At 33.9% G+C, this 26,530-nt stretch overlaps 1 protein-coding gene across 7 annotated transcripts in view; it reads left to right on the top strand.

Annotated features, from left to right (window-relative positions):
• The window catches only part of LOC144447822 (intermembrane lipid transfer protein VPS13A-like), a 128,462-nt gene that overhangs the window by 61,950 nt on the left and 39,982 nt on the right, over positions 1-26,530 (top strand). For all 7 annotated transcript variants that reach the window (XM_078137922.1, XM_078137926.1, XM_078137921.1 and 4 more), the window contains 15 exons: positions 665-972; positions 2,014-2,161; positions 2,674-2,809; positions 3,780-3,901; positions 4,328-4,503; positions 5,801-5,898; positions 6,604-6,875; positions 7,397-7,519; positions 8,200-8,355; positions 15,345-15,444; positions 16,047-16,255; positions 18,031-18,156; positions 19,464-19,634; positions 20,113-20,241; positions 20,730-20,876. In XM_078137922.1, coding sequence (XP_077994048.1) covers positions 665-972; positions 2,014-2,161; positions 2,674-2,809; positions 3,780-3,901; positions 4,328-4,503; positions 5,801-5,898; positions 6,604-6,875; positions 7,397-7,519; positions 8,200-8,355; positions 15,345-15,444; positions 16,047-16,255; positions 18,031-18,156; positions 19,464-19,634; positions 20,113-20,241; positions 20,730-20,876 — 2,421 coding nt within the window. The remainder of the gene's footprint in view (positions 1-664; positions 973-2,013; positions 2,162-2,673; positions 2,810-3,779; positions 3,902-4,327; positions 4,504-5,800; positions 5,899-6,603; positions 6,876-7,396; positions 7,520-8,199; positions 8,356-15,344; positions 15,445-16,046; positions 16,256-18,030; positions 18,157-19,463; positions 19,635-20,112; positions 20,242-20,729; positions 20,877-26,530) is intronic.

Genomic DNA, 26,530 nt, shown 5'->3' with positions numbered 1-26,530 from the left:
TGGCAGACACTTTAGATGTACCAATAATATAGATGGCCTGTTACATAATATGGATAGCTTTGGCCCGCTTTGCAATGTTTAGTATGTGTTTACACCCCAAAACTATCGTATATTGACATTATTTTTATATATAAATATATATATATGGATGATATTTAGATGCAATTAGCTGTAACTGGAGTATAATTGTTTCGATCTTGCAACCACAGTTCCTCTATCATAGAGGGACTGTGATGAAACCAACAGTATGCTAATTGAAACTTAAATGTTAAAAATTAGCAATAATTTAGACTTTGTACATGTTGAATAGAGACCACTTGTATCCAGAGGTAGGACTGTGGCAGGTTGAAATCAGGATCATGTTGTGGCACTGATCGTTAGGGGCAGACCCAGTTATAATCAATTTGATTGGATTTAAATGAATCATATTATGTGTACAGCTGCACAAATATATGTTCATTTACCCACACATGATTCAATACTGTACAGGATGTATGATATCATGAATAAATCTGATCGTTAGATCTAACCAAATAGTTTTGAAAAACCGTTCCAGTTGTTGCTAGTGCAGCTTTAAAGAAAGAGAGTTTGATGATGATAAAGATGATTAGAAATCATCAGAAGTAATGACTGGCTGACTGCATCCTTTTAAACTTTTTTCCAGGCATTTGTGGATCACTTCCAAGCTGCCAAGGATGCTGTAACCGATGCCAGCAAGTCAGCAGCGAGTGCTGCTCAAGCCAGAGTTCAAGACCTACATGAAAGAAGTGCCAGAGTATTGTTAGACATTACTATACAGGCACCATTGGTTATTGTACCACAGAGTTCCAAGTCACTGAATGTGATTGTGGCTGATCTTGGTATACTGACAGTTAAGAATGCATTCAGTATTCCAGATAAAACTGTGGATAAAGACACACCTCCAATAGTTGATGCTATGAATATTAAACTTAGCAGTGTCAAGTTGTCCAGGTATGGTTCAAACTTTCAAAAAAAGTTTTCAAATTTCTTGAAATAGACAAAGATGATCGGTTAGCCCATACACCTCTTACCTCTGCAGTCTGGGTCAGGTGTCGGCTGGGTTTGATTAAAATATAACCAGGTCTGTATGTAAGAAGGGTGATGCTCAGTTTGACCCTGCTGAACAACACAGCTTTTCCCTGGGTACTCTGGTTTCCTTCTGCTTCTTCATCACTAGGGCATTAGGGCGCTGCTCTTGTGGTGACCATTCAGCAAATTTATTTGGACGAATAAAGATTATTATTATTATTATTATTTCTGTGCATAATTATGTTGCGTAAAGCTAGCTTTCTTAAGACTACTATATGCAATTTACATGTAGGCCTCTTTTGTGTGACAATGCATATGTTGCATACTGAAGATTAAATACTTGCACAGAGTGATAACTTAAAGGGTACTTTTAACTTTTATAGATACATGCAGTGTGACCTCTAAAACAAATGATACAAAAAAGATTTTCTTGTGAGTCACCACATAGTAAGGAATAGGGAACACCAAAGTTGCAGTGAATTTTGGGAAATGGTTGTGTCAGTGGCACATCATATTGGTGCAGAGGACACCCTGGATACATCAATATACATGTACTATACTATATTAAATGTGTAAATTGAATATAAAATGATTCTCATTTGAAGAGTTGTATTACCTTCTGTCTAGTGAAAGCAACCAAGGCTATAGAGTTGAATAGAATCCCACACTCCCAATGGGCTGAGATGGAATATCTCACACAAGTTTGGAAATTTTGTTTCATACTAACCTGCACCTTGTATGAGAAAAAAATTCCCTAACGAGTGTGAGATATTCCATCTTAGACCATTGGTGTGTGGGGGATTATTTTACTCATGTCCTCTTTATTCTGGCAAAAGTAAATTTAATATGTGCATTAGTACAGTGTGTGGGATTAATTTCATCCCATACTTCATCTCCTACACTTTCAACTGCCAAGGACATGACAATATAATAATCCTTGTTATGTTTATTATGTACTTTCAGAGCCCTGATGGAGCATGATAAGATCAAATCTGAGACTCTGGTCCTGGAACCTGTAGATATTATGGTGGACATTACTAGAAACTTGGCAGCATCTTGGTATCATAAAATACCAAATGTTGAAATTACGGGCAAATTACCAGCACTAAAGGTATGTATATGATCTCAGGCATGTCAATTGGAGTTAATTTATAAAAACAATAGTCATATTGTACTGCCATTACAGCTTCTACATGTTCATAGCATCATATCCTTTACAAAGCAACCACTGTCCTACCAGGTCCCCAGTTTATACAGCTGGGTTAACTTTGACACAATCATGGTTCAAATCTTACCCAACATTTATAATCATTCAGAAACAAACAACAGATTGAAGCAAATTAAAGCTCGAATCACCAACTTGTGGATTTGGAGCCGGCTGCTCTTAACCATTCAACCATTCACCATGACTCCCCAACCACCAACGTTTACCAGATTACAAGTCAACCACTCTTACTATTCAACAATGACATGACAATGAGAAACTTCACATGAAGTCAGTCAACTAAAAAAAACCATCCCGCTTTCTGCATCAGCATAAGATGTGACTCTTCTGATATGTTTCCAAGTATTAGAAGTGTATTATAGAAAACTTCATAAATAAGAACTGCTTACTTTTTGCAGGTTTCCCTAGGCCAGGATGACTTTGCAATGGTGATGGCAACCCTGGATGAAAACTTAAATGAAGGTGGTAAACCAGAAAAGAAAGCTGCAGAAGACACAGAGGCTGCAAAGGCTGTAGTAGAAGAGAAAAAGAAAGGTAGAATAGAAATTCTTCTACTGGCCTGTATAGTTCTAGTGTTTCTAGATAGAGATTGACTGATTCAACTAGGTTCATTTATAAATGCTTAAAAAAATGTAGAAGGGTAAAAAAAAGAGACCAAATTTAGGAAAGTATCATTTACCAAACAGTTGAATATACATTTCATGATTTTATAAGTTATTATATAGTAATTTGGTTTGTGCTTAGGAGAAGAAAATTTCTTAATTTTGAGTACATTACATTTTGATAGACATGTCCAAGGTCACAAATATTTACTTTAAGCATTCTAAGAAAAGTTTCTTTTGGTATTAAAAGGATACCATGTCGGTGTTTTCCCAGAAATGTCAAAAGCAGGCTTATAGACATAGACAGTAGTACTTTCTTTAAATGTAAGATTTAGACCAGGAGGGGAAAATCGTTGGTGTGGTGACTGTTCTGATAACACTTTCACATAAAATGCAGTGGATGAGTACAGTTTTTGTATCGAGAGAATGCACAGGAATAAAAAAGATGGTTTTTATACACCTGCAGACATCAGACCGTGGATGAACAGAACCTGTTACAAACAGGGAAATTAAACAAATGAATTGGATTAATAACACTTGGCTCAGCATGTTGGAACAGGAGAGACTTGTATTACACTCCATGGTTTGATAAAAACAGTTTTATGGCCTTTTTATGTGGACATGAACTGCCAGGGGAACTGGAAATTTGTTTGTGAACCTGTATTATATATACTAAAACTGGCCATAAAACTGTTCTTATCAAATGATGGAATGTAATACAAGTCTCTGTACTTCCAAAATGCTGTGCCAAGTGTTATATCCAATTCAGTTGTTTGCTTTCCCTGTTTGTAACAGGTTCCGTTCGTTCACGGTCTGATTTTTGCAGGTGTAATAGTGCCCTTATTGAGCAAAAAATACTGCAAGTACTGACTTTAATACATGTAATGTAATGTTGTCTACAGATGTAAAGAAGGATGTACCAACACATGGACTGACCAAACCTGGTAGTGTCTGGATTAACTTAAAGTTTTGTTTTGAAGTCAAAAGTATATCAGCAGCACTTTACACTGGCAACACAGATCTGGTAAGATGAAACTCACAAATTCATTTTAAAACCAATGTCTATTATATGTAAAATATTAGTTAATTTTATGCATTTTAATTGTAATGAATTATGGAATCTCTACTTGGGTGGTGGCCATAACTTTTTCACAGACAACAATGTCAGTGTTTTTGACTAGGATTACAAACCCTGGTAACAGAGGTTGGGAAGGGGGAGTGGGAGAACAGAATCTGATGGAAAATTCATGTAGGGTTTCTTTACCCTATACCAAAAAATTGGTTGGGAACATCAATGAAATACACAGAGAACATGCTTATAACAGTTGATTTTACCAACTGATAGCCTTTAGCAAAAAGACAATAGTGAACTCTGCTGAAGTAAATGAGGAGTTTGGGTAGATTTTATCAAATTAAAGCTGAGTGTGTTTTCTTTTTTTGCAATTTACAGAAATCAGGCAGTGGCATCATAGTTCGAGACCCAGCAAATGGTCTTGGTAGAACTGGTTTAGAAATGATTAAAGTGCATGGTACTATATATACTGATAACTCTATAGGTGCTAAGGTTACTCTTGGAAATCTATTGTTGGATGATATCAGACCAGGCAGAGAGAAAGGAATTTACAGGTAAGAACAGATTATTGGAATTTAAACACAAAAAACCCGCAACACATATTTGCCTTTCATTTTTTCTGAAGAAATGAATTTCCGTACCCCAACTTGCAACCTAAGTTCAACACAAATGAATTTCCCTAAATTCTACTAATTTCCCTACCCCAAGTTGCAAACCAAGTTCAACACAAGTGAATTTCCCTAAATTCAACTAATTTCCCTAACCCAACTTGCAACCCAAGTTCAACACAAATAAATTTCCCTAAATTCAACTAATTTCACTATCCCAACTTACAACCCAATTTCAACACAAATGCCAGGCTACCTATTTTCAAGAAATGTTTCTCCAAGTTAGGAAATCCATGTATTTGAACAATTGAAATGCCAAATAGTGGTGATGGGAGCTTGCTTGTAATATTTGAGTAATGAGCAAAGAAGATTTACGATATTAATAAGTTAATATTTGTGTGCTCACATGATCAATTGAATTTTACTTCAATTTTTAATACCTAGTGTCAGAAATACCTTATAGGGAAAGATATTTTTAGTTATTTATTCTGATTTTGATGAAAGTTTTTATCATGTATCATAGAACAATAATTAGATATTATTTCCAAATATTTTTCGTCGTTCAACCACGAAAAATATGAGTGACCTAAGGGGCCTTGTCACTGTGTTGCTAGACGTGTAGTGACAAACCCTTAGGTCACGAGTATTTTCCAGCTGCATGAAAAAGAATATTGGGGAATAATGTAATTGTACTTTCTCAATATTAAATGCATGAAAAATCTGCAAAAATAATGTCGATTTGGAACATTTTGATTCATGATTCTAACACCACAGAACCAGTGACGTAGAAATGGGTTGTCATGATATAGAATGACCACAGCGTACAATCCATAATTTTCTGTTCAAAGCCAATATCTTGGCTTGTGCATGGTATGATGCAAAGTTACTGTTTGGAAGTCATATTTTATCTATGGTATAGAATTCCTGGCATAATGAACAAACAGCATATCTCTTCAAGTTAACATATGCTAATTTTCTTTTCCCTTTTTAACATGACTTTACCCCCCAAAAAATGAAATGAAACACGAAATCTGACTTTCACATAGTTACTTATTTTAACAAAAAAATATTTATAATTAGTTCTTACTCACCACATGAATACACGATATATTTGTGAAAATATTCAAACTAAAGTATTTAAACTTTACTCAAGAAATACTGCAGATGATTTTGACTGTTGATAGCTTTCAGTGAATGGAATTAACAGAGATTGTTGTCTTCTTTTTTTTTTTTTTTGGTACAGAATGTTTGATAGGTATACATCATCTAAACAGACTGGTACTGACAAAGTCAATATGATAACTGTGGATTTCAAACAATTATCAGATCTAGAAAAGAACAGTAAGTCATTTCATAATTGCCAGACGATACAAATCTCTCTAACTTGATAGGACCATTTGAAGTTGAGTTTATACTTTTTTTTGGTGGGTACTCTTTGTGGTAAGTTATCTACTATGAAACAGCATCACAGCCAGCCTGTGCATGCATCTTACTTGCATACATAGCATGAAGTGCGTGTGATTACAAATGACTTCCAGTACGTACAATGACAAACTTTTTTACACATTTTAAAATTATTTTTTGCAATGAGTTTATTACAAACACAGACTTAATCTATGCTGGTTCACATAGTTTTTTTTTAAAGTAGGAAAGGTAGTAAAGTTGTTTTATTGTATTTTGTTTTACCAATCAATCAATCAATCAATCAATCAATCAATCAATCACATTTCTATAACACCAATTTCCAGAGTAATGTTCTGTTCAGTAGCACTGAATGTCTAAAGTGCACCATATGCTTTGTGAACAGAAAAGTCTTCAGTTTTGTTTTGGAACAATCCAGGCTGGAGGCTTGGTGAATGTCAGTTGGCAAAGAGTTCCATGATTTGGCCAATATAAATATCCATTTCTCATTCATGTGACAAAACTTTAAAATAAGATAATCACATAACTGCAAAAGAGTCAGTGATTTTTTATGAAAATTGGTGTATAGATTTGGGACACTTCAACCTGTAAATTGACTTATACCTGTCTATTTTTTTATTGCAGTCAATGTAAAAGTAAAGAACATATTCATATGTGTATGCATAGAATATTTACTGACAGTGGCAGACTTCTTCACCAAAGGACTGCCAAAGAAAGAAACTCCACCACCAGATGAAGAGGAAGATAAATCTAAGAAATTAGTCAAAGCAGATGCACAGAAAGAGAGTAAAGAAGTAGAAACATCACCCACTCGGATAGTTCTTAGTGTTGAAAACCCAGAGATTGTCTTGGTGGCTGATTCCTCTGATGTTAACACCAATGCTTTGGTATTACAGGTAGGACTACTATGGCTAAAAAATAATTGTTTGGTTTCAGTTACCCGACCCCATCTAGTTTTTGACTGCTTACCCTAAAAAAATGTTACGTATTCAATTCTATTTTGTTCTCGACCCTCATGAAAAAAGGCTGTTACCTATGAGGCTATCGAGTTTAAATAAAGTTTATTATTATTATTATTATTATTATTATTATTATTATTATTATTATTATTATTATTATTATTATTATTATTATAAAACACTGGTTAGGTTAACTCTATTGGTAGATAATGGAAAGAAGATTGTAAACAATCACATTTCTGTCATTGCTTTAAATGGACCAGGAACAAGTTTTCTTGTAGTGAAGATTTGGATGCATTTTGTTTGAGCTGCTTGTGATTTTACACTAAGTTGTCCCTGAACCACGTTCTTCCTTCAAACTCATTACTACATTTATTTGACCATTTTAATATGTCAGATGTTGAAGATACGTTCTGTGGTGGATGAAGAAGAATGAAACATTTACCTTTTACTTACAGACAAGTGTTGATTTCAAAATGGATCTAACTGCTGAGCGTATGTCAATGGGGGGTAGTGTCAACAACCTACAGATTATACACTGTCCATTTGATAAGGAGAAGAGAGCACAGCTGAGTTCAAAGGTCAGTCTAAATATTAGGTTGCTATGGTAACTAGTAATCAACATTTCAATAAAAGTTATGTCAAGCTTGTAAGGTAACTATGGATCAATCTTGCAGTAGATTTTTGTGTTTTCATAAAAGTTTTGGTTGAATTAAATTTGTAAAATGACAAAAAAAGAACAAAAAATATTGAAAACAATGATATGACTCCTGAATTGATCATTCAACCTTAGAGTGGCCATATGGATGAGGATTGGGTATTTATTTCAAATTTTTTATTTACAAAACAATTTTATCATGGCTTCCTACTTGAAAAATCAATGTGAAACAACACATGCCAAGTCCTTGTTTGTAACTCAATAAATTGCAAAAAGACTGATAAGTGTGTAAAAAGTTTATTGTACGTACAATAACAAACTTTTTACAAGTCTTTTAGACTTTTGCAAACTAATGAGTGACAAATATAGACTTGGTATATGTTTCACATTGATTTTTCAAGTAGGAAGCCATTAAAATTGTTTTGTAAATTAAAAGTCCAAAATAGATACACAATTCTCATCCATATGGCCACTTTAACCTGCATGCCCTTTGGTTATTCTGTCAATTGTACAATATACATTCAAAGTAAGTGTCAAGCATGGTAAAATTATTGACAAATGTGTTGATATCAAAATTCACCAGTAAGTTGATTTTGTTGACAGGTATTACAGCCATGCAGTATCAGTTTCCATCTGTCTCAACCCCAAGGTGAAGGTCAGCACATTGACCTTGCTTTGACAGAAATAGCATTCAATACCTCACCTAGAACCATACAGACAATGTCTGCCATAGCTGCTAGCATGAAGCCGCCAGAACAGGTAAGATGTTCTATGATTGGGTGGACTATTGACATGTGACTTTAACAAATAAGAAATTGAAAGATGTGATTGGCTGAGAATGGTCATGTGAGGTTTTGTTACTGTGTTAATGAAGTACTGCTGTGACTTGATGAATATAGAATGAACAGATCTGATTGGCTGAGAATGATCAGTAGGAACACAGCTGCATCATATAGCTGTTATTTAATATATTGTATCTGCAGTGCAGTGTCGCCAGCATCCACACTTACAGAAACCCGGAAGTAGTGTAGAGATTTCCCATGAAAAATTATTTTTATAAGCTTTTTTTTTTCTGACAAAAAAACCACTGCACACTATAAGAAAATGGTGACACTGTCGTACACTTATATGCTATGATGCCATTGATGCTGTTTTTTATTATGTTCATATTGAAATATGGAGAATGTCTGCCAAGTGCTGTATAAAAATCATGATTAAATAGTTTAATAGTAACTATTTTCTCACTGAAAACAGACTAAGGGTAGGTGTTTGTGTATCACACAAGATATAGCCTGATAGTTTTGTTGGCTTTGTAAATCTAGTGATCATGTGGAGTCAGATAGCCTTGTTTCTAGGCTACGCAGGATGTGAAAGTGCTATATGACATCATTGGAATATTTACGTCAATATTATCCCTGGTATCAGTTCTCTGTTACTTTGGTCTCAGGGTCATATAGTCTAGATGCTATCCTTGGTATTAATCTGGGTTGAAGAGATGATGCAATGATGCCACAGATATCATCATCTAGACTACAGGTCATATGGGTCTGAATCAGTTTTGAGTGTATTGTTAATCCACCTAGAGTATGTTTCATTATTTGAATGAAGACAAGGTTACTTTCAGATCCCTTAGGGCCTTATGTCTCCAAAAGTTCATAGCAAGTTTGTGAAATAGATACAGTGGACATATTTATGTTTTTGTTTTATCATAAATCTCACAAAGTAGTGACGTGTTTAGTAAAAAAAATGTTAATCTGGAAATTGACTTTAGGTTTACCCCCCCATGTCAAACATGTTTATGCTGTATGAAAATCATTGTTTGTTTACCTTGTGTGTAAATTAGTTGGTAGTGAATTATCATGTTAGACTACTAGATAACTGGATGGTTATGTTGGATGGAAATCAATTAGCAAAGAAATAGCATATTAAATCGGAGCAATTGCAGGTTCATCAAAGCTTTATTTGAATTTAAAGTTCTGTTAAAATCTAACAAGACAGACAACCAATAAGTGAACCACATACATCACTGGAGTGCTTTGAATACAGAGTATTGCATACAGAAAAAAATGTATATTGAAATTTATCATATCTGCATATATAACTCAGAAATAATGAATGTACAAGTGTCCAGTACTATATTCGATGTAACACAATAATGTACATTCAAGTGTCTAGTACTATGTTCTGTACAATGCAGAATGTTCAAGTGTCTAGTACTAACACATAATATCCAAGTGTTTAGAAATATAACAAAAAGTACAATTGTCTAATACTATGTTCAATCATACACAATTTCATCTAGGTTTTATGTTTGATGTAACATAAATACTATACAAGTGTCTAGTACTATGTTTTGTGAGTACTTTTCATGATTACCATGACCTTCATCACGTAACAATACTTGTTTAAACAAATCTGATACCCTTAGCTATATAAAATGTACAGGAATCTGAATAATAGTTTTTCTGAAGTCTAAAAATATCCACATTTTTGTCAATATTTACAATGATGTAGCTGAACTTAAAATCTACCATCACACCAAATCCTGCCATCACCCATGGCAACAAACTTAATGAAGCTTTCATCTTTGAATATTTTCCCTTGATTATACATATAAATGATGTATAAGACATCCACACAGCTAAATACTAATTTGTAGTAAAAACAATGAACAGGTGAACAACATGAAATTTAGCAAAACTAAAAAATCTGTGAAAAAGGTTCTCATACAATGCAATACATGTAAAACATTTAGAGAAATGTGTTTTTACAATACAATGTTACTACTTGTACTCAAGAAGTGAAAAAAAAAATAGATTTACAATTTGTTTCAATGTCTTAAAGTGAAGTTGTTTGACATTTTCCATGAAAATATTTTTGTGTTAAATGTTATATTATAACTATATGTATTATATTTGCCATGATTATCATTTTTTGCCAGGTATTGAAGTTATGGAATATTTCTGCTTACAACAAATTTCACAGCACTTTCACATTCTTAAATATTTGCAACTCTGTTAACTCTATTCTCAGATCTTAGAGCTACTTTCAATTTTTCCCAGAAAAGTCTCTGACCAACTTCATTTTCAGTCCATTTGATATATTTCTGGGTCAATAACATCTTTCGTAAAACTCGCGGCATGTCATTATCTGGAATTTCATGTAACAACACGAGGAGGAGAAGATTTCTCTTCTGTTGAAATAAATGATCTTGTGCCATTCTCATCTCAAAATAACACCACTCACTTTGTGCAAAGCCAGGTGACAGAATCAACATAGTTTTGTGACTAGTCTCTATACTTTCAAGAATGTTGTCAAAGATATCAATACCTGGCATAAAATCACGTTCATGTAAACAGAGTTTGAAATTAGGTGGATCAATATTTTCCAAATGAGGAAGTAATTGCTGCATGATCCAATCTCTGTCATTTTCATTGTAACACACAAATGCATCATATCTGATATTCAATGGCTGCTCCTCATCATTGACTTGGAGTTGATATCCACCACGCTTTAGTTTGATGAGGAAACAACCATAGCGTATATACCAACGAAAATGAACACAAAGTCCAATAGAAATTGCTGAAAAGGCAAAAATACAAGTAATGGGTACTGAAATCATAAATGCTAGATTACATTCCCATCCAAATGTCAAAGTTAAGACAGACTTTCCAATCATATTGTATGGGTCTGTACATTTGATATAGGATGGTTGAACTTTAACCTTTCTGTCAGTTTTCATCCATTTTATAAAATCCTTCATCTTACATGCTGAGCAGTCCACATGATTATTCTCAAATGTAAAAGTTGTCAAATTATGTAAATTACTCAGAGCTTGTGTTTTAATTTCACTGATTTGTGTGTCCACAATTGTCAGTTTTTCCAATTGAGAAAATGTTGGCAGCAGGTCCACAATGAATTTATTTGTCAAGTCTTGTACACTAGTCAGAGACAGTTCTTTTACATTTGGGAATAGCTTCATGAACTTATACATATCTTCACTAGGATTGCCAAATATATCTTCAAAACATACATTCTTGAGTGTTAATGATTTCAAAGAAGGAACTGAATTGTTTTGAAAAGGATTAAGACAGATATTCTCAATACTTAGAGTTTCCAAACTAGGCATATTGTTTTTTACAAGAGTGTTCGAAGAATCAACCTGTCTGAAACTGTCTAAGAAAAAGTGTTTAAGTGAGGGAATTTCTAAATGAAATGTCCAAATATCGGGGATAGTCACCCTTAGTACCTCAAGATTGATAAGTTTCTGCCAATGAATTTCAAGAACGTGAAATTCAGTTTCCAGTTTATTGCCTTTGATATTAAGAGACTCCAATGAAATCAATTCATTAAATAAAAAAGGATCCAGGAATTCTACATTGTTATGAGACAAATCTAATATTTTTAGTTTACTCAAAGAAGAGAACACTTCAGGGTAAATGTAAGTTATCCTGTTGTAGGACATATCCAACACTATCAGAGAAGTCATGTGTATAAAAGCATTAGAAGGAATTTCACCTTTTAAATTATTTTGGTCCAGATGCAAATATTGTAAAGTAGTGAGATGCTGTAAATTTTCCAACAATTCTTGCATTGTATATGATCTAAAGATATTCCTCCGTATTTGTAATGTTGTCAGAGATGTCAAATCATTAAAAATTCCAAGTGAAATGTCATCAAAGACACTGTGTTGTAGACTCAAAGTTGTCAAATTTTGTAAGCCATTGAACATTGGTATTGCAAGTTTAAATTTAGGAATATTTTGAAGTTGAACTAATGCCAAACCCAAAGTTTTCAAATATGGCAGCCATTGGAAAATTCCATCAGTCAACTTGGTTTCTTCAACATACACATTTTGTATAAACAGTTCTTCTAATTGTGATTTTCTCAAACCTTTAAAAGTGGTACTTGTGATCTGGAGTGGTAGTAATCGGGATACCCATCTCAATCTCTGAGTTTTGATATCAGAATGTTGAAGATCATAGAGTAACTTCTCCAGACATTCAACATCGATTAGATTGTAAGCCATGTCTCGTGTTGAAGCTCTAGTTGCATTAAGTGTACCATTAATTGGACATTCCAAAGTATACAAAGATAAATGCCCCTTCTGCTGTTGAACATACCCACAAATTACACTCTTTGCATTTAAATCAATGATGTCATTAGTACCAAGAATAAATACTTCCAGTTTTGGAAAATCTCTCAGATCAATGCCACCACATTCACTATCAAATATATAGTGTATGTGTGAAAAATGAAATATTTCAATATTTCTCAAAGGTTTGAGTGATTGACCTGGAAAACAGACAAAGGCATTCAGACTCAAATCTAACATTCTTAGTTTCTTCAAGTCTTTAAATGCATCATCTGCAAGACTAAGTTCAGTTATGTTATTTACATTGAGATGTAACTCTTCTAAGTTTACAAGTCCTTTGAAGGATGTAAATGACAGCATCCCAATGTTATTATAACTCAGGTCAAGTGTCACCAAGTCTTTCAGAGGAGTGAACACATAATCTTGAATGCTTTGTAAACTATTCATAGGCAAGTACAAAATTTCTAGTTGAGAGACATCGCTAAAAGCGTAAGCTTCGATATAAGACAAATTATTGCATGGCATGTTCAGTACTTTGAGTTGATGAAGTCCTTGTAAAGAATTAGAATTGAGTGTTACGATTTGGTTTTTTAAAAGGTCTAGATTCTGTAGTTTCCCAAAAGTTGCCAAACTACCTGGTGGTAAAGATTTAATCTTATTATCAAAGAAGTCAAGATGTGTAGCAAATGATGGTAAATTCCCAGGAATTCTATCCAATTCTCTCTGACTGCAGTCAACATATGATTGGTTGTACACTTTACATATTGCATCTGAGGTGACCACAGGAATATCAATAATCAGAAATAAGATTCCCAGCAGGAGAACTGTGCAGTTTGTCATCCACATCTTGTCCAGTTGGTTATTTTAGCACCATGGAAACAGGATCACTAACTCTTTAAGAAGAAATCTCTCAGATCGTCTCGTCTTAATTGGCATATATATTGTACAGCTGTATAGCTAGACAAATCCTGCAGTTAACTGAACTGAACAGAATCTGTGTGGGTTTTTTCACCATGTGAAACTATGATGTCATTGTGTATTCATATATCAATAGGACTTGTAACAATTATGGCTGATATGAGAAACCGTCACTTCCGTTGAACTTTTGTTATTTTAATGTGTTTGAACTCTTACATATTGACCTTCATTTTCTTTACTTCCTGGTATAAGTGATGTGAAACTGTTGGTAACTGTAGACATCATTGTGTGTGTTTTATAGTGACGGTATCACAAAATACAAATACAAATGACTCATGTACTGTTGGTGAACTATAGATATCATAAGAAATTTTTTACTCTGAGAAGACAAGCAAGATGTGGTCTTCAGCTAGTTCTTACACCAAGACAAGTTGTGTTACAGTAATACTATAGGATGTTGTAAAGGATAGCAATAGGGACATTATAGCAGTATAAGTTATAGTCCTGAATTGTGTTGATTTCTTGTCACATTACAGTTGAATAAATTAACTAGCTTGATGTGGGTGACTTATTTTGCAGCTCATGCTACTTCAGGTTAATGGGGGTCAAAAACCATGACAATTCTGGTCATGCCACATACACCTGCAATCAATATATATACAAGTCATATATTATTCCATCCATTCCTATGGTATTTACCGCATAATGTCATAAGTGTGGTTCATGCTTAACTGCAACACTTTTGTGTAAATAGTCGGAAATCATCCAACTTTGCAGTATTGTTGTTGAATAGTTTAGGGGACTTGTCTTGCAACCCTTGCTTATTCAGCAATTAGTTGTCTAAAAACATGAAGATGTTTGTTTTTCGTATGATATTTTTTCTCATTAAAAATTGTTTTCATGTTTTCCAATGTTGTAAATAACTTTAATTTCGACATGAAAATGTCAAATAAGTATATTTGACAGTATTGTAGGCATCTCAAATAACTATCTCCAGAAAGAGTGAAAGTCTTTTTTTCCATGCAAGATTGATTCCCAATTAAAAAAAACCCTGCCATTTTTGAAAAAAATACCATGTGACCATTGTATAAATAGCGCCCTCTATGGTATGTAGCTATGTTCCTACTGGATCATGTGAAGTTTTGTCACACCTACTATATGTAAATGAAGTACTACTGTGACAAATCTGGGATGAATAAAATCTGATTAACTGATGGTCGTGTGAGGTTTGTCACTCATGTAAATGAAGAACTGCTGTGATAGTGTAACATTATAGTGTCAGTTAATCTTTGTGTCTGGTTACTGAAATATAGGAAGTATAATTTGATTTTAAAAGCAAGAATAACTTAGCTGTGTCCCCAATATTTTTCTTTGCTCAGCCAAGGAAAATATGAGTGACCTAGGGGGCCCTTTTCATTACAAGTCACAAAATGAGTAGTCACAACCCTAAGGTCACAAGTATATTCTGGCTGAATGAAGAAAAATATTGGAGAATAACATAATCATACCAGCGGCAGCAATATTAAAGAAAAATTGAGGAATGGCAATTTTTGAATGTTTTGACTCATATTTTGAACACAGCAGAACCAGTGACATAGACACATGTCGTCGTGACATAGACGCGCATTGTTGTGACATACAACGACCAGCGTATATATTCCATATTTTTTGTTCAACTTGGCTCGTGCATGGTGTAATATGTGAAATAGAGTTTGAAATAATTATTTCATTTCAGCCAGAGGAAATAGAAAAGAAGAAATCAGAGGAAGCTGTGCCTGAGGATCTGTGGGGAATAAAGAGACTGAAGAACTGTAACTTCTGGTTCCTGAAAGAAGGTATGCCAAAATATTACAGTCAAGAAAAAGTGATTTATAAGTTAAACTGACAGCAAGAAGTATTGCAAGGTTTTTGCGAGACATTACATTCTTGTTAGCCACATTTTAATAGAAGTCTTTTTTTGGGAGATAGTTATAATAAGAGAAAAGGAGGTTTAACCGTCTGTCCAGTTGTCAGGCTGGCATGTATGCAGCAGTCAACAAATGGATGGGTTTCTAAAAATTAAACCATCTATGTTGAAGAAACAGAACTATTTTAGTTTTAGAACAAAAAATGACATCCACATTTGCTGTAAAAATGCTTGTAAACAGTGATTCTGAAAGTGTGTAATATCTTGACCAACATTTCTGGCAAGATCTGTTGTTGAATAGCGCCACCTAGTGACCAAAGTATGTAATCTTTTGTCTTTCCAAATAACAAGACCATGAGACATTGATTTGATTTTGAATTTATTAGGTAAAAAGTTATACATGTACATATTAAAATACAAGGTATAAATCACTGAGGATAACACATATTTCCAATTTATTTCCAACTTATTTCCAATACTAAGACTGTTAATATTGAGAATTAATTGTGGTTGTATATTTTCTGTATACAGCTAAACCCCCAGAGGAAGCAGACCCATCAGGAGCTGTAGCACTGATAGAAGAGATAGCAGCAACTAAAGTAGTCAGAGGAGATCTGTTAATTATGAAGATAGAAAGGATCAAATTCACAATAGAAGCTATGGGTGCTGGCCAACAAACTGTACCTATGTTGATGATGGAGGCTAATGTTACTGCTGAAGTCAAAGACTGGACTTCCAATGTAAGTTACAGATTCAGTGATACACCTGGCTTGATTAGGGTTCACCTTGACCGATTAAGTCTGGGTAGTTCACACTTTGACAGATTCAGTGATTCCATTTAAACAGTGAGAATTGTGGAATTATTACATTCCTCAATGTACACGTTATCATGCCATTGTTTCTGATCCAGAGATTTGCTGGGCAGAAGCTCATGTTGCTCAACTGTGATCATTATACAATCAAGATAAAGTAGTACCTCATCAAAATTGTGTTTTTTGTCAGATACTGGTATTCTGGTATTTAGTAATCCATCTTGATTCAAATCATTAATACATTTCCCATCATATTAATTTTTAATTATTATATATTCACTTGGCATATGATAAAAAACATGACAGCCCATAGTATGGGTATTTTTTCTAACCTTTGGTTTGGAATGTTGTCTTTTTGGTTGTGTTAGGTACGTTACACCATATACCAGTGTCCATATTTGGATATGTTTAGCATGCCATATCCCATACGTGGGTGTGTTAGGTACACCAACTTCCTTCCTCATGACTGGCATATGATTACCATATGATTACCATATAATTACCATACAATTAGACTTACTAGTATTACAACAAGTAACATTGAAGTAAAGCACTTTCTCTATGTGCTACATTTGCTTATAGCATTCATATTACAACAAGTAACACTGAAGTAAAGCACTTTCTCTATGTGCTACATTTGCTTATAGCATTCATATTGAATGTAAATTTAAGGTATACTTTTCAATTGGTTTATTTATAAGCCTAGCATGCGGCCTTTCTAATGTGGTCAATTAGCAAATTGTTATAGATGCTATAAATAATATTGGTACATGCAGAAAACACTTTACTTTGGTGTTATGGGTTGTAATTTGCTTTTACATCATGTTGGTAAACTTCAGATCAGTTATCTTGTATTTTGTATTATGTATTAGCATAATATCTTGTTTTTATAGCTCTATGTAAACTCTGACGTTAGTATGTATTAGCATAATATCTTGTTTTTATAGCTCTATGTAAACTCTGACGTTAGTATGTATTTGCATAATATCTTGTTTTTATAGCTCTATGTAAACTCTGACATTAGTATGTATTAGCATAATATCTTGTTTTTATAGCTCTATGTAAACTCTGACGTTAGTATGTATTAGCATAATATCTTGTTTTTATAGCTCTATGTAAACTCTGACGTTAGTATGTATTAGCATAATATCTTGTTTTTATAGCTCTATGTAAACTCTGACGTTAGTATGTATTTGCATAATATCTTGTTTTTATAGCTCTATGTAAACTCTGACGTTAGTATGTATTTGCATAATATCTTGTTTTTATAGCTCTATGTAAACTCTGACGTTAGTATGTATTTGCATAATATCTTGTTTTTATAGCTCTATGTAAACTCTGACATTAGTATGTATTAGCATAATATCTTGTTTTTATAGCTCTATGTAAACTCTGACGTTAGTATGTATTTGCATAATATCTTGTTTTTATAGCTCTATGTAAACTCTGACGTTAGTATGTATTAGCATAATATCTTGTTTTTATAGCTCTATGTAAACTCTGACATTAGTATGTATTAGCATAATATCTTGTTTTTATAGCTCTATGTAAACTCTGACGTTAGTATGTATTTGCATAATATCTTGTTTTTTTAGCTCTATGTAAACTCTGACATTAGTATGTATTAGCATAATATCTTGTTTTTATAGCTCTATGTAAACTCTGACGTTAGTATGTATTTGCATAATATCTTGTTTTTTTAGCTCTATGTCACCTCTGACGTTAGTATGGAGTTGTCCTATTACAATGTCAACATGGCAGAATGGGAACCCATTGTTGAACCTGTAGAAGTCAGTGGTGGACATAGACCATGGGAACTTAATATCGAGGTACGACTCAACAGAATCAGTGACCAGTAGTCTATTGTGTACATGTGTTACTCTGATCATTTGATTGACACTTTTGTAGGTTTATCAGATGCAAAATATACAATGTTACTTTTAATAATATGATGCAAGTGAAATTTCATTTGTAGCTGAATGTGTTCATTATATCTATATTGGATTTTCTGCAATAAGTGTTTGGTGCTAAAACAAACTAGTAAATGTATCAACTAAAGTAATAACAGCTAACAAAAATAACAAAATAAGGTTTATACAAAAGTGTAAACTTTAGGTTAGATAAATGTAATGTATATCTTTTAATTCTGTAGAACGTCACCTTTTGAGAAGTGCTGATTTTATGAAAGTTGTCAGTGCCTCAAGTATGTGTCTTTGATATGTTTGACATACTATTGGTCTTTGCATTGCTATGCAGTACATAAAACAGTATATTGCTTATACCTGTATACAGATGTGAATGTGAGCATTCTACGTACACAAATCACAAGAACTCCTGCTTATGTTTCAGTCTAATTTCAGGGTATATTTTTGCAAAATTTGTATAGGTGAATAGAGTAATACTATGTAATATATAGAACCCTTATGACACGCAAGTGCCAGTGTGGGTAATCTGGGTGTTTGTACACACTCATGCTGGTAGTATTGTACTGAGAACATTGCAAGCATTCATTCCTTTACCCTTAGAATGTTGTACAACAATGTTCAACCAACTGTAGCTCCTAGCCCGTCTCAAGCTGTGCTACTAGCAGCAAGTTTCTCTATTGATCACAGTGTAATCTTTCACTCCCTGATGTTTAATTAGTGTTCATTTCACCAATGGAGTCTTCAGGATATCTACATTGTACACTGTGGGATATATGTGGTATAATTAAGAAAGTTGCAATGTTGTATTGTGTTCTAGTTTCTAATTTAACATGAAATGTTGGAGTTGTTTGTTTATTGTCTGGGTGAAGTGAGTGAGTGTATGTGTCATATTATCTGTGTAGTGACTAGCCAGCCTTGGTCTTATCAACAATTTGTTTACAATCAGGGAGTGAAAGATTACGCTGTGATCAATAGAGAAACTTGCTGCTAGTACTACTAGTAGGTAGTTTTAGCACAGCTTGAGACAGAACAACAGATACTGTTGGTCGAACATCATTTTATTTGTATTAACTCACATGGGACTCTAATAACGAGAATATTTATAATGTGCCTGATTTCTGGAGAGCTCCATGCAGTTACTATTCTGTTACCATGGTTACAGTATTCAAATTGATTATAATCAGAAATGTTTCCTCTCATTTCCACCGTAGGTTCAAAAGAATATTGATGAGAATGGTGGTAATGGTGGTGAAGATGACGATGGGGCCAGCATTGATCTAACTGATATACCCCCTATCATGTCAATCACTGTATCATCCAGTGATGTCATGGAACTCACTATGACCAAGAGTTGCATCAAACTTCTCACAAATCTAGGCAAGGTAAGACTCAAATAGACCTTTCAAGAACTCATTCTCTGTACCCGGTGAAGTGAATGTAAATGAAGAGACAAGTCAATAGACCTTTCTGATAAATTATGCCCTCTAGTGGTGAACCTAATGTGAGGTGTAAGGATGACAAGACAAGTCAATAGACCTTGCCAGTAAATCCTACCCTCCAGTGGTCAAGTAGAAAAGAGATGTAAAGGTATGGCAAGACAAGTCAATAGACCTGTCCAATAAATCATGCCCTCTAGTGGTGAAACAGACCAGTAATGTCACTAGGTGAACAATCAAATGAATCCACCTTTTTCAAAAAACAGTTTAATCATGTGGTATACAGTTGATGTACATACTGTTACTGCAGCATGAAACCATTCTGAAAGGGAGTTCCTCGAAGTAGAAGTACTTCATACTACTTAGTAAGTATTCTAGGAAGTTGTGTTCAATTTCACTTAGTTAAGTTCTGATTTTAATACAGGCCTTCCAAGATGCAGTGAATAAACCAGAAGCCTTTTCTCTGAGTAAAATAGGAGAAGAACGGCCACCCTTTATCATCAAGAATCATCTAGGCAAGAAAGTTATCATTGAACCAGGCCAAGTATTCCAGGTAAGGTATACTTTGTACACTGCATTAGGCTACAAGATACATGGTGTTGTTCTGCCCTCACCGGCCTCCTACCACTGGGAGGTGTCGACTGATGTGTGAGGGCGCCCCGTCACGGCGTACCTTACAGACTAACTTTACATACTGTATATTACAGTGTTTTCAATAACAGATAGAACAAAAACATTTATACAACTGTTGATCGATTATTAGTATTTGTTTTTCCCAAAACTTTAAACTTCAAGTTCAACCTCAGCAATCTATTTGTAAATCCGATCACAATTTAATTAAAAAGGCCGGCGAGTCAACCCCAAGTTCTCACATTAGTGTTACTAGTATTTTATAAGTGAAGCCATAAAGATAAAATGTGATCATTCTTGTTCTGGACCAATAGTTTCTGTAGCTCTGCTAGACAAGTGTTTTTCATACCTAAATGATAATCCCCATCTGAAGTTCACGTCAATGTAATTGATTTGTTCCTGTATTGATAGGAATCTAAAGCTAACAAAGGGAAGATAACACTGAATGCTGGAGATAGCCAACCTTTACACCCTTCAGCAGCTGTCAAATCACTACTTGGAAAGAAATCATTCCTGAGAAGTAATCTGAGTGAAATGAGACGAGAAATGGCAATACAGGTACGATAATCACCAAAGTTTATTTCTCAGTTGCTATGGCCATGGTTTTAGTTGGTAGCCAAAGTTTTATTGTGCTGTGATCTAACTAAGGACTGACAGTGATATGAGACATTTCTCTGTTGCTATGGTCATGGTCTTAGTTGCTAGGCATAGTTCTTTATGATCTAATCACAGAATGAGACTGGTAAGAGATATTTCTCTGTTGCCAGGGCCGTGGTCTTAGTTGCTAGGCATAGTTTTAATCTTTATGATCTAACCACAGAGTTACACTGACAAGAGATATTCTCTGTTGCTATGTCTCTAGTCTTAGTTGCTAGGCATATTTGTGTATATTTTGAAATCTTATCAGTCTATTTATAGTTCAGACAACAGTTTAACAGTGCATTGGGCATTTCAAAATTTCCTCGACGGCAGATAAGTTTACAAAAAACAAGATTAATACAAAATGTCCTCTCCCCGAAAAATAAGTGAAAAAATAGCCAACATTTCTGAATTAACATATTTCTCTCAACCCTTCAACCCCCTCCCCCCCCCCTTCTGACAAATTTATAGTTTAGTAGTAGTCTACAAATGATTGTTTTATGAAAAGTACATTGTATCACACACAGTACATATACATAATGTGTTTGAGAAGTCTTGCAGTGGTTGTATAGTTATGCTTGAGTTGAAGAAACTAGAAATTTGATCGTTATATTTGATTTACTCAAGTTTAAGAAAAGTAGGGATAACAAAACTTTATCCAACGTGTGAATATGTAGGAAGTTATTTTTGATGAAATTGATATCAAAATAGTACCAAATACTGTATTCTAGTGTCAACATATCAAACTTACTGATTTCAGAATTGCTGTTTTTTCTCTCCAGTACTGAACTATGAATTGCACATAACAAAATTCCTATCCAATATTCTTATTGGTAAACCATGTAAAATTTCAGTTTAAAAAAACTTGTTAAGATAAAATGTCCATGGTCCAAAAAAGTTAAAAATAGGCAATGTTTTAGGAAATTTCAGTGCGATTTATTGACATGTTTGATTATAACAAGAAGAAAAGGTGATTTCTCAAAAAAAAGAACAAAAAATGGCAAGTGAATGTTGTGTTTACTGTTCAATTTGATGTATGATGTAAATAACATGATTATGTTTTCAGTTGAGAAGGTTTGTAGCTTGCTGTTTTAATGATTTGTTGAAATGCATTTCTTTAATCACGTTGTGGGTTACAACTTTGTACAGTCTAGTAAATATGCTTTCACGGATGTATACAGCTAAGATCACAGTTCTATCCAATACAGTCTCTAGTAGTTTGCACATTGTCTTTCCATTATTCTGCTGAGAATCACTTTTGACAGGCTAAGACAGAAACAAACTAAAACTATTATTATGGCATGTTGACATTAACCCAGGGATGAAGATAGGACCAATAGCTGGTAAATACAACTGGCTACTCTGCAGTGATTTGCCAGCTACTTTTTCAGGACTTAAAAAAAAAATTCTTTATTTCAACAAGTATATTTTCATCATTGAACAGATTCATGGGTCTCATTCCTAGATATTACCTCCTGGTTTTCATGTTTTACCAGCTACTCTTAAACTTAGTTACATCCCTGTAATCTCTCAAATAATGGACATTGGCATGATTACACTCAGAGTAAAATGGTTCAGTCTATTGGAAAGACCCATGCACCCATCCATGAAGACTTTCAATGTAGATTTTCGGAGACCTTCCAGTGTTTACAATATCTTGACAATCAGATGATTCCATCTACATCCCCAAGGCACCGTTATCACACATATATATCATCTATTACATGCCACAATAGTTAGTCTTAATTTGTGTCTGACTAAGCTTGTCAAAACTGAGAATGCAGCAGTCATATCAGAAATAACATGAAATCGTTACTGTATATGATAATTGTACACACATCAAATACAGAAAGTTCAAGTCATTGTCAATGAAAAAAATTTGAAGTGGCAAAATACCTTAGACAGTTTGGTTATGTATGTTATGTACATTTATTGATAAAACTGTCGTATTGATCCATCTATGCCTTCACCAGATTAAATAACATGTATAAGAATGTGTCCCAAAATATTTGTGAACTTGGCAAATTACATTAGTTACCTACCGGTACATGCAAAAGGTTCAACTTTCATAGAGAAGAACCAATGCAGATATAAACCCAACAAACTTTACTTTATTGATTGTTTTGTGTTTAATAACTTTATGACCCATGAATAACGAATTTATTACTACGATAGCCTAGAGAGAGAAATTGTTTATGGTACCACTTGTTATTTCTGATGCACATAATTACAGTGAATTGAAATGTCTATCTAGGATCTTGGTAAAATATAGTTACTGACTACTATGTAAACAACACTGTTTGAAATGTCTCACTTCATCTAATGATACACTTATTGTACCATTGTCCTGAATACATAACATAATAGCAGTCTTTAGAATCAATAGCACAAGTACTTAGATCAGCACCAGAATGTCTGTCACTATTATTAATGTTGTGAATTGATAGCACATTGTGTGGTGTGATGTAGAATTAGTCAAATCACTGTGTGTTATTTGTATCTCCAATATGATGACTTTGTGATGTCACTGTTTTCTGTCGTGTCCATCTTTCAGTGCATTGTCTTTGTCTCTCGTCCCCTACCTTATCTCTCCTGGGTACCCACTATAATTCTTTTCCTCTCTGTTTATCATTTCTGTCACACTGTTATGTCTCTCTTTGAGTCTCTTCCCATCTTCTTGTGATTTTCATAACACCCCCCCCCCATATCACTTTTCAGAGCATTTTGTTATATTGCATCACTGTGTCTCTACATCTCCTCTCTCTAACATTTTTCCCATCCGTTTATATTCTTTCAAGTCTTAGTTTCCTACTTTTGCCTTCTCACTTCTCTCCCTCTTCTTTCTCTTATCCATTTCTTTCTCTCCGTTCATCTCCTTTGTCCCATTTCTATCCCCTTTGCACTTTCCATCACCTTACCTATCCCTTCCCTTCATAATTACATTTCCCATCTCAAACTCACCACCCCTCTCCCCTCCCCACTCATTTTCAACCTTATTGTCATCTCTCCATCTTTTCATTCTTTCTCCACCCAATGTTTCACTCCATGTCAACCTCTGTCTCCATCCATATATTTCACCTTACTGTTCCATGTTTTTACCATTTCTAATTCAAGTTCACAATTTGTTTTTATTTTCTTTGAACTTTTATTTCCAGGAGAGTCCTATGCTTACAATTGAAACAACTATATCTGTACAAGTAGGTCGTACTAAAAAAAGTAAAACTTAAAAGTTGTTAAACATGATTCCGCAGTCATTAAAAGCTTAACATAGCTTTTTAGAAAGTATTCGTAAATATGAAGCTTGTACATAATTTTGTATAATGACAAAATTAATGGCAATAGTTGCTGTGTGTCATGATGGTGAGATGAAATAAATATAAACCATAATACTAGTACATTAGTCCTTAAAGTAGCCATATGGATGAGGATTGGGTATTTATTTTAGATTTTTCATGTATACAACAATTTTATCTTGGCTTCCTACTTGAAAAATCAGTGTGAAACAACATTGACCAAGTCTGTGGTTGCAACTCAATACATTGCAAAAAGCTAAAAAATGTGTAAAAAGTTTGTTATTGTATGTACATGTACAAACATGTTACATATTTAGTATGCTTTGGCAATGTATTGAGTTACAAACTAGGACTTGGCATATGTTGTTTCAATTGTTTTTTCAAGTAGGATGCCATGATAAAGTTGTTCTATAAAATCCAAAATAAATACCCAATCCTCATCTATATCACCAAGTTAATGCTATAATTATATTGAAAGATGCACCTCAAGGTCATATAGATTAAAGACTGTGTGTAGAAAACAACTTCTATAAAATTGAACACAAGACAGGTGTACTCAGTGTTTAGCTGTCATAGCAGGCTGGATATGGCAAACATTCTCTCCCCAAAGCCTGCAAACTCAGTACTTTAAACTCAGTAGTTTTCATGAATACCTTGCAAAGAACTGATTGGTTTAATGAGTCACATGATGCATCTATGATGTCAATTGTGTCAAATTAGCTGGATTTTATTTAGTTGGCCTATACCGAAATGTGACCTTTGTACAAATGACTTTAACATCAACATGTAACATGCTAATTAATTTATGCTGATTTTTTCTCATGTTGCAGAAAATGATGGGTTTCCCAAAATACTTAGTTTGAATTCGCAAGTTTGCAGGCTGTGTAGAGAGAATGCCTGCCAGGCCACTCTTCCTGCCTGTTATGACAGCTATGAAGTATTTGAAATGAAGGATAACTCAAATTCACATTTTATCGAAATTTTGATTTAAAAGACTATAAATACAATTTCATGCATTAACTCAGTAATTGTATGGTAAGAGATTGTAATGTCTCGTACCAATCGGTCACCAAAATGACACCTCTAACCATCAGCAAGCATTGACAAGCATATTTGGCTAAGATCTCAGAGACTGTACTTACCGGGGTGCATCTGTTTATATAAAAATAGTGGTGCTGTAGTGTAGCAATAACAAATAAACAAAACGAACTGCCTGGTAAAGTTTTCAAGTATTCTATATATGAATGTAGACTAGCTAGAAGTTAGTGTTTGCATTTGATAGGATCCTATTTGGTAGATGTTTCAGATGTTAGACTCATCTGTTATAACTGGTGTCTATGTATAATGTTGTAAACTAGATTTGATGGGAGTTATGATGTAAACTGTGAAGAATAGAAACTAGTAGATGAGGTAGAAGACGTACCCAACATAACTGCATGGTTACAAATTGGTATCGAGTAGAAATAGAATTGTGATGTAGTTGTTAACTGGACATGTAGATGTGGATATTTGTCAAAACAGTCTGGTAGTCTAGGAGTAGAATTGTATAAGATACAGGTTGTATTATGTGGTAAACTTTGTAAGATAAAATGTCCCCATCCTAAAAAAAAGTTGATAAATTAAAAACGTTCTGTGGTACGCTGTTTGTTATTATAAGATAAGAAGTAAAAAGAAATCAGATTTTGTGAATGTGTACATAAAACATAAACTGTTTTTTTTTCTGTGATGTGTAGTCAGTGTTTGATGTAATATAATTTATAAACAGTAAGAATTTAGTAGTGGGTGTATTTGATTATTTAGATTTTAACTAGTAATTTTTAGTGACTTGTGTTTTGTTTTTGAGAAAATTCAGAATGTCAGTTTGTTTTTACCCCTGATGCAGAACATAGCAATGATTTGGTATTTGTGAATGTGACCATTGAATTACAGTTATTGTTATTATGATGTCCTTGTAACACTTTGTGCATTGTGATCATAATATATATATGTGTAGTGCTGCATTACCATGATATTTGTGTAACATGCATTGTGTTCACCTTCTTTTACAATGTTTTGTTATCTGTGTAATGTGCATTGTGATTTACAGTGTTAGTCTAAGAGTGTTATAGCTATCTGTGTTATACGTGCATTGTGTTCACCCTTATTTACAGTGTTACAATATTGCGTTATCTGTAACAATATGTGCATTGTGTTCACCCTCATTTACAGTGTTAGATTATTGTTTTATCTGTGTAAGAACATGTGCATTGTGTTCACCCTCATTTACAGTGTTAGATAGAT

Source organism: Glandiceps talaboti, chromosome 16, assembly GCF_964340395.1.
Source record: "Glandiceps talaboti chromosome 16, keGlaTala1.1, whole genome shotgun sequence".
NCBI lineage: Eukaryota > Metazoa > Hemichordata > Enteropneusta > Spengelidae > Glandiceps > Glandiceps talaboti.
This window is presented reverse-complemented; position numbering and strand designations above follow the sequence as displayed.